We start from the raw sequence: 9261 nt of genomic DNA, 5'->3' as shown, positions 1-9261 counted from the left end.
TGGAAAGCACCGCTTGGACTTACTGATATTAACTACTAATATTACTACATAGGCTATCACTATTTATGTGAAATAATTGTAAGATAAAAGTAGTATAGTGTAAAAACAAAATGGTAGTGTGCAAGTTGCTGGATAGAGTCTGTTTTAGTGAACCGCTATAACCTATTCATTGAAAAGATCCGACTCAAACGAATGATTCGTTCACCGCGGACACTTGGAGGCGCCCACTAGCGTTTATGTGACAATTGATGGAGCGATTTGGGGAAGATGGACTTTGATAAACCCTAAACCACGACCACACAATTAGTCTGATGAATAGTGTTTTCTAAGCTCCTTGTATGCCTGATCCCCATCTTCCGTTGCAGACTCCTTGCAATCCAAAAGGTCTGTTCCATTTAAGAAAGGGGAGCCGGCACTTTTTTTTTGCAACCTCCAATGGCTGCACATGACCACCTCTGTCTTTTGAATCGATGCTCTAATTGATTAAACATTTAAACCCAGCTTTCTTTTATTAGGGACAATGGCAGCGGTAACGAGTCCGGAAACGACACCTCAGCCCCGGGTCTATTTTCAAACACCTCCCGGTACCGAAGAAGAAGTGCCACAGAAGCAAGGACGAGTGACCGTAAAATATGACAGAAAAGAATTGAGAAGGCGGCTGAATTTGGAGGAGTGGATAGTTAGCCAGTTAATGAATCTGTACGACTGCGAGGTAGGACAAAAAACACTGTCATTGCTTTGACCGCGTGCAATCCTTTGTTGCAAGGAATGACAGCTCTTTTCTTTTCCGTCCTCGTGAACCGGTATCCCTCTTGCTCCATTTGTCATGTCCGTTTTGCGCGATAGTTGCCTTGCTTTAATAAATTGATAGCTTATTAAGAGCAGCATGGCATCTTTCAATCCTTTGTTTTAATTTTGAATCGATGTTGATTTTATGGTTATATGCATTTACACATGGAAGGGCGTGGCATTATGAACTACAGACAAAGCTATAAAACAAAGGTGAGCCTCTTTGGACAGGTGCTGCGAGGAAAAAAGATTAGAGCACCCAATGATTCCTTTATGCAAAATGCATCTATTCATATTTCATCGAAAAGTGGGCTTGCCTCATTTGTTAATGTGACGGGATATATATGAGGATGGGGCTCGCTGCATTAACAAAGACATGGATTTCAATCCCAATATATCCCAATAAAAAAGCTACAGATGCACAAAGCCCAGAAATCGCTGATTATGATTTGTATGTCTATTGCACATACAGTAGGTGACACTAGTCAGGATGGGTTTTTCTTTCTGCCCCCTGGGATGTCTGGGATCACCCTTCTAGCCATTGTGGTGATGTCATCTGTTCAGGCATGCAAAGCATGCTTTACTTTGAGCTTGACTTAACCTCCTTGGCTAATATAATTGACCTAGATTATGTGGTGTAAAATTAGGCAGCTCTTGAAATGAGATTGTTCTGTATGCGCTTTTCAGCCCAGCGGTAGGCCTCATCCTGAGGTAAAATCTGGCTTTGGGAAGTCACATTTTGCTTTGTCTCATTGACACTACACTATACAGGGTAGCCTGAATCCTTTGGATTTGCTTGAAAGCCTGCGTTTCTGGTGATACATTTCCACTAATGGTTTCTGATATCAGAATACTGTAAGTTACAATAATATTCATATAACAAGGAAGAGGATAATAGAATCGCACATATTTAGACTTGGGAAATGTCATCTGAATCCCACAGGTTATTCATATGTTAATGTGGTCTGACAGGAGAACTCGTCCATTATATTGCTAGTCTAGTCTCTGCGGTGTTTGGTCCAATTTGGTTGATGTTTAGAATGCCCTGAGCTAAAACTGAAGATGAAAATGTTTGTATCTAAGAGGATAATGATGCACAGTGACAAATTACATAATCACATTTTTTTGTCATTGTGGCCTTTTTTTCAGAGTAGCACAGACAAAGGCTCAAATGTTTTTTTGTTCAATGGTTAGATCAGTGGCTTTTTAAATCATCTCCATACACCACTGAGAAAATTTTGTTTTTGTTTTACAGTCAGGTGTGCATTGGACATTTTTTTTTCACTGAGCTCACATTATTTTAATGCAAATGTATGATGATCTTGGCTACTTAGTATATAAATAAACATACATAGTATTTACATTATTGTTCAAAAAAAATCATTCTGATATGCTGATTTGCTACTCAAGAAACAAGAAAAAGGTTGTGCTGCTTAATTTTTTGGTTGAAACATTTTTTCAGGATTCTTTGATGAATATAAAGATCTAAAAAAAGAATAAAAAATATCTTTTGTAACATTATGAATGTCTTAACTATCAATAAAATGTGTCCTTGCTGAATAAAGGTATTCATTTCTTTCACCAACAACCAATAAAAAAAAAAAATATTGACCCCAAACTGTATATTTAATTAGAATCTACGAAATTGGTTGCTTCGTATATCTTAAAACTATGTAAAGTAATATATTTTTCTACGTACCTGATTTGGCCCGACAGCGTTTTCCTCAATATTTCCACTGTCCACAACACATAAAATGACATATAATTAGATCTAATATTTTTAGTTGTACTTTTTGTAATAAAAGCTGAAAATTGTATTGACAGCTATACATTTATAAACCCACTGAGAATGATGGAAGAGCCACCAATATGCACTCTTCTTTAGTAGGCGAGGGTATATCAGTAGGCCTGTGTAATCCACATTATTGTGTCCTCATTTGGCCACAGAAAACCATGATAAGTCTGCTATCTCCTGAAGTGCTGCACTCGTCTGTAAATGTTCAATGAGTGTGGTGCATTGACCTGCAGCTGTTCTCTGTGATTATAAGTAATAGATGCAAGAGAACGTGTTTTAATTTACGAGTAGCACCACAGGGAAGTTTTGGTCAGCTGTAGTGTGCAAGAGCGATTCTTCAATATGGGTCAGTGTGAAGGGTTTCATAACAGACCTGATTTTAATGACTGCAACAGCACACACACTTGAAGAAAAACCTGCGACAATTCCTTCCATGGCAACTTTCCTCCCCCGTCTTCCTCAGCACACACTCAGCAATGGAACAAAATAGCACTGCAGGAAACAGCAAAATGAGAGTGAATCCCTGATGGAAAGGAGTGTGAATGCAATAAGACATAAAAATCCTTGTACACAGCTGGATATGATGTTGTTGTCTTTTGTAAGCCAACAGGAAGTGAATGGGGATTGTTTTTGTCACAAGCATATGCACACAAAATAAATTGCACATGGACATGAGGATCAGCCCATCCTGTTGTGCGGATGTCATGGATGTCATGCACAAAGGCCAGATATGACTTAATTTCTGTTCTCGGATAAAAAAAACTATTGTTATTGGGGCAGTGTAAATTTCATTATTGTTTACTCACCCTTACTTTCTTCTGTAAAACTGAATATATTTTGAAGAATGTTGGTTAATAGTTTCAGTTCCCATTGACTTCCATTATATGGACAAAAACAATAATGGAAGGCAATTGGAACCAAAACTCGCAAGTGTGAGGAAAAAAGTCTGAATTGTGCGATTAAAAAGTAGCAATTATCTTTAAAACAAGCTTCCATAAGTTCCTGATGTTGACCGCCTTTCTGTGGCTTGTAAATTATTCACATTCACTCTTTTTTTCCCACAGAAGCTCCCATTAACATCTCTCATCAGTGGTTTTGTGTTTTGCAGGAAGATGAGGTGCCTGAGCTGGAAATAGATGTGGATGAGCTTCTGGATCTGTCCAGCGATGTCGAGAGAGCCATTCGAGTGAAGGTATAATCAGATTTACTAGATTGCGTTCGCTTCAGATATCTCCCCTTAAGGGAGGTTGGTTTCATTGGTACACACAGGGCTGGATCTACCATATGGGCAATCTGGGGCCCTTGCGCAGAGAGGGGCCCTCCGTGATCAGAGTTTTTTTTTTTGTACGCTACTTAAAAATAGTATACACAAAGCTTGGCCTCAATCTTGATAATTATCCAATCAGAATTAAAAAAAAAAATGAACGAAAAGGAAGAGAAAGAGGCAGCTGCTATTAAAAATGTCCTACGAATATATAGCTTGTTTTAAAAGAGCTAAGAATTACGAAGAGGAGGGTTTCAAGGAGCTGTACTGTTAGCTTGGAACAATTGCTGCGGTCTAACGCCTTAACGTGACCGGCCGGTCCTCATCATCAGCAGACAGAACAAGGTAATGACACCTCAGCAGATTTTGATAGTAACGAATAGGCCTACATTTACTTTGTTAAATTTGCTTGAGTATTTTTTTTTACTTTTAAGAGTAGATTTAAATGTACTTTTACTTAGTTTAACTCGAGTAGGCCTACCTTTCAAATGAAAAAAAAAAAAAACGACGTTCCTTGCGTTATTTAATGTAATGTTGTTAAAGAGTAACTAAACCCTAAACCAACTTTTTTTAGTTAATGATCTCCTGTAAGAATGGATCTTTATTAATACCAGTTATTGATACGAGTAACTTTTTTGACATTTGTGTATAAAGTGTTTTATTTCTACAAGATATGGTGTAAAAACATCTTAGTGCTGCCCTCTTCAGGTTGAACGGTGGTTACTGCAGTTGCATTTTCCTATTGGATGTTCCGCACTTCGTGACGTACGCAGGTTTCAGCTCACCACAGAATAAAAACCAGCTTGTTTCGTCAAAAACCACTGTAGGGAGTCAGGAGTTATAATTGCGAGTATTGAAAACGATCAGGATAGCGTGTTTTAGCATCTATTTCATCCCCTCCATCTCCACTGGGGTCTGCCCACTTTTTCAGCATTTTTCAAATATTGCCAGTGGGTGGAGTCAGGCTCTGACCAGGGGTTTAGTTACCCTTTAAGTCAGTTTATTCCAAGTGCGCGACATCTTTTTTTCTGGCATGAGCGAAGCTCAATGCACAAATGAATCACTCTTTTGAGTCGATTCTGTTCAAAGACTTAATCAAACATGTTGGCAGAACTGTCTAAATTGGATCGCGATTCGCGAATCAGTTTGAATGTTTCAGATTCCTTTACGCATTGAATCGTCTGAACCGGTTTCACACTCGTAACATGAGCTTCAGTGCCCAGGGGTCCCTGGGGGTACTAATCCGGCTCTGGGTACACAGTTGGAAAAACAGCAGATTAGTGAAAGTCATTAAGGCCCTTTCCATTTTTGTTTTTCAGATGCTGCTGGTCGACTGTTATAAGCCTAATGATGTAAGTGCCATTTTGAACATTAATAGCATTAGCGATTACCTTCGTTACAGGCAGACGTGTTATTCTCTGAGCCATTGAGTCTCTGGAGAGAAATGTGCCTTTTCTCGCCATAATTCTCCTTCTGGCCATCTGCAGGACTTTGTGGCGGCGCTGCTGGAGAAGGTCAGTGGGATGCAGAAACTGAGCACCCCTCAGAAGAAAGGGGAGCTGACACCATGAGGTCATGTCAGCTCCTCCCCCCACCACAAAAACAACCTGTCACTCCAAACCCAGAGGAGAGATGCAGGCATGCAGACCCAACCACTAAACCACAGCGTCTGTCAAACGGAGATCAATGATACGAGCCCAGCCAAGACAACCTCAGCTGCAGGTTGACCAACTGTTTTTACTTCGTCTTAGTACTGTTTCAGCATATCTTACATGTAGAGAGTGTGGTAGTGTCCCATTAGCTTAAAACCCCCGTGGTGATTTAGGGAAAGGAGTCGAATGGTTGATGTTACGGTTACACTGCTCACTATTACACTTTTTTTTCAGCCTCGTGACTTGGCTTGATGTGTCTGTCTGTGATCATATAGGAAGTTAGAACAAAGAATTTCTTTTTACCCCCTTTTTTGACGGTCTCTCGCAAGGGGTGAAACGATTTTTTGCAGGCCAGAAAATATTAGTTTTAGATAGAGGTTTTCAGATTTTAGGGTGTGTTGATGTAAGTTGGGAAGAGGGAGGGGGATGAGAATTGTTAACTTGTGTTTTTTGTAAGCCATTTTTAATCTACCATTTCTAGGGAAAAAAAACACAACAGGTCTGTGCTTAGTACTACTGTTTTTAAAAATCATTAAACTAAAGGGAAAATTAAACTAGTTTGAAGTTCTTTCAGGATGAAGAGTAGCAATACTGATTGAGTGAATTTGCCAATTTGTTACATCGGATATTTTTTCTAACTTTACAAAAAAGAAGTGTATGCCAAATTGTGATGAAGGCTATGAATGAAGATGCTTTGGTGGTGTAGGCCAAGGTCAGTACTAAATCAAGCTCAAAGCCTGCATATCTTTTGTAAATAAAACTTTTATTCAGTTTCAAGTGAACATGATTTAAGAAACTGTTTAGAACTTGTTGGAATGGCAAAAACTGTACTGTGTGCACTCTCACAACCAAATACATGTAGTAAGGCTCTCAAATAAAGAATGGTGCTACATGTCGACTTCATTCTTTTTCTAGAAAGGTAAACATCAAAAAGCTTCTTCTGTTTTTGTAACCGCTTTAATAACTGAGAAAGGTATTTAACTTTAACACCTGAAATTGCTATGCAGGTTTGCAAAAACACTGACATATCTGTCACTATAAGTCAGATCTTCTCTCAATGCTCAACAGTTCGACTTCGAAGATGAGTGTGGCTCCACCTACACAGCAGGAAAAGGGGAGGGAAGAGATTTCAGAATGTGGTTCATACGGTGGTCCACCATTGTCCGATATTCAATGATAATATTCATGGCAGCTTTTTTAAATAAATAATGTGGGAAATAAACAGGAGTAAGTAAGAGTTTATGCAATTTCTTTTGGCATTTTAATTAAGTGCGTTTTTATTTTATGAATAATATTACATTTATTAATAATAATGTATTCATTTGAAAGTTTGCTAAGGCCCTTCAGCCTCATTTAAAAGTATATAAATGTCACTGTGTTAAACAAACAAAAAAAGTAGCATCAGCGAGGATATTTGCTAGATATTTTCTCAGAACTAACTTCATGTTTCCTTTTTATCTAACTGGTTTATTGCATGTACTTTTATATCGCTAATGACCGGCTATAGATCCCTAACAAGTAAAGCTTTAATCTTTTATTTATTGTAGAAAAAAATAAAAAGCGCAAGACATCAGATTTAATGTTGGATTGAACTGAGCATCATCGTACCTGGAATTTTAGGCGGTGCTCCTCTATCCCCATAACCTGTAGTTTATAAAACAGTCATATATGCTTAAAATAGGGACTAAAAAATCTTTTTTTTTTTAAAAAAACATATGAGACATATTACTTTTCCATCACATACTCACCAAGCTCAGAGGGAATAACCAGCTTCCTCTTCTCACCCTCACACATCCTAAGGGGAAAGAAAAGGAATGACACATGCTAAATGGGCATTTTTTTAATAAAACGAGACAGCAAAGATATGACAGGTAAATACAGGGAGAAATGGAAAAGGATGTCAAACTGGAGCTCATTACACATGCTAATATATTTAACACAGCTGCACACTGTTAATCTGCTAATTCATCTTTATTAGACCAACTATTAAAGGAGTAGTTCACTTTAAAAAAAAAAGAGTCAAAAAGAAATTAAAGTTTTTGATGGAAACATTCCAGGATTTTCTCCATATAATGGACTTCAATGGGAACCAAACGGTTCAAGGTCCAAATGAGAGTTTCAGTGCAGCTTCAAAGCACTTTAAAAGACACCAGATGATGAATAAGGGTCTTATCTAGGACCCTTTGAGTCATGACTCGAAAAAAAGATTAGTTCATTTTGATGAACGAGTTTGAACAGGAGAGTCACGAACGTGCATCACAAGAACAGAGCAAAACGAGCATTTGAGCTAATAAAACTTAAACTTTTTTATTTAATTTTGAAATGACAGATCGTTTCGCTAGACAAGACCCTTATTCATCGTCTGGTGTGTCGTTTAAAGCCCTTTGAAGCTGCACTGAAATGGTCATTTGGACCTTGAACTGTTTGGTTCCCAATTAAGTCCATTATATGGAGAAAATCCTGGAATGTTTTCATCAAAAATCTTAATTTCTTTTCGACTGAAGAAAGAAAGACATGGACATCTTGGATGCCATGGGGGTGAGTAAATTATCAGCAAAAGTTTTTTTTAAAAGTGAACTACTCCTTTAAATTCATGTCTTTAAATCCTAATACTGTCTGAGAAATCTGGAAAAGCAGAAGTACTGCTGCTCACCCCAACAAACCCTGATCCCAGCCCTTGATGACCTGTCCCGTGCCAAGCGTGAAGGTGAAGGGCTGATTCCTCGGTATACTGCTGTCAAATTCTGTTCCATCCTCCAGTTTTCCCTGCACATAAAAAACACAGTTAGAATAAGACATTTTTTGGGATGAATAACATTTGGGTAAGAGAAGTACGACACGTACAGTGTAGTGCATGTTCAACACGTCTCCCTTGCGGGACTTGATAGGACAGTTGTCTACTCTTTTCTTGATTCCGATCTGCAGCTTTTTCTTTTCAGCCCCCTGCACAAGTGCCATGGGGATGGACATCAGAGTGACAGCTAATAACAAATTCATCTTCATGTCTGTGGGAAAAAAGACGATAGAACTCACAAATGAAAGAAATACATTTTTTTTACCGCTAACGTTACAATATACCGAAAAAATCTGTGCAGGCTCTCACACAGATTGTACGTTATCGTTAAAATTGATTCAGTAACTTAATTAGTTGCGTCAGCAGTAGGCCTCTAATAGGCTTAAAGTAATCTATAAGGTGCATTTTAACTAGCAAAAGAAAATCATACCAGTTTTTGTAGCGTGCTTGGTTTATTTTAGAGGAAGTTAATTGGATGACGGCTACGGTTTTCTGAGGAACCATGTTTACAAAGATTTTTCGCATAAGTTAACTTACTGTATCGTGGTTTATAGATTTAGTCGCCTGTAAAGAGAGACGCCAGGGATACAAAAAATATTTGCAGTCCTCTGAATGCTTAATTGATGAATTAAAAGATACATTACCTGCTCGTCCGTACAGAATTTCAGAATGACTCTGTCATAAGGAAGTGACGTCAGCAAACGTGACTTCCTACTAGCTTTACAAATGTCAGGACGTCAGAAAATGTTTAAGGGTTTTTAAAAAAAAAAAAAACTATATGTATTTTTAATAAATGGGATATTTGCCTTAATACTATGCCAACAAACAAGACATGGCTATAGTATATGTAGCTTCAAGGAAATAGTTAAACGGTGATTAACATACAGTGGTGATTAAACGGGACTTTTATTCTGTTTTCCGCTCATTGATGAGATTGCACCATAGGATTGCACACAGGGGGGCGCTA

General features: G+C 38.2%; 2 protein-coding genes across 3 annotated transcripts; one reads left to right on the top strand and one right to left on the bottom strand.

The window, feature by feature from the left end:
* The first annotated feature begins 203 nt into the window (after positions 1–203).
* Positions 204–6503, top strand: ppp1r14ba (protein phosphatase 1, regulatory (inhibitor) subunit 14Ba). Its single transcript, XM_039693969.2, has 5 exons — positions 204–384; positions 516–712; positions 3693–3776; positions 5168–5200; positions 5336–6503. The coding sequence occupies exons 1-5, from the start codon at positions 339–341 to the stop codon at positions 5417–5419; spliced, it is 444 nt and encodes a 147-aa protein (XP_039549903.1). The 5' UTR covers positions 204–338; the 3' UTR covers positions 5420–6503.
* Positions 6245–9058, bottom strand: fkbp2 (FKBP prolyl isomerase 2). Of its 2 annotated transcripts, none has more exons than XM_039693970.2 (6): positions 8939–9058; positions 8345–8505; positions 8154–8266; positions 7249–7295; positions 7109–7144; positions 6245–6597 (listed from the first exon to the last, which is right to left on the bottom strand). In XM_039693970.2, exons 2-6 carry the CDS (start codon positions 8501–8503, stop codon positions 6536–6538), a joined length of 417 nt encoding a protein of 138 aa, XP_039549904.1. In that variant the 5' UTR covers positions 8504–8505; positions 8939–9058; the 3' UTR covers positions 6245–6535. The 2 variants fall into 2 exon arrangements, with proteins under 2 accessions (XP_039549904.1, XP_088979725.1); XM_089123599.1 differs by lacking the exon at positions 8939–9058 and adding an exon at positions 8832–8910.
* Positions 9059–9261: the final 203 nt, after the last annotated feature.

This window comes from Pimephales promelas, chromosome 19, assembly GCF_988280905.1.
Source record: "Pimephales promelas chromosome 19, fPimPro1.hap1.1, whole genome shotgun sequence".
Taxonomy (NCBI): domain Eukaryota; kingdom Metazoa; phylum Chordata; class Actinopteri; order Cypriniformes; family Leuciscidae; genus Pimephales; species Pimephales promelas.
The sequence above is the reverse complement of the archived record's forward strand: the minus strand, read 5'-3'. Positions and strand labels throughout refer to the sequence as shown.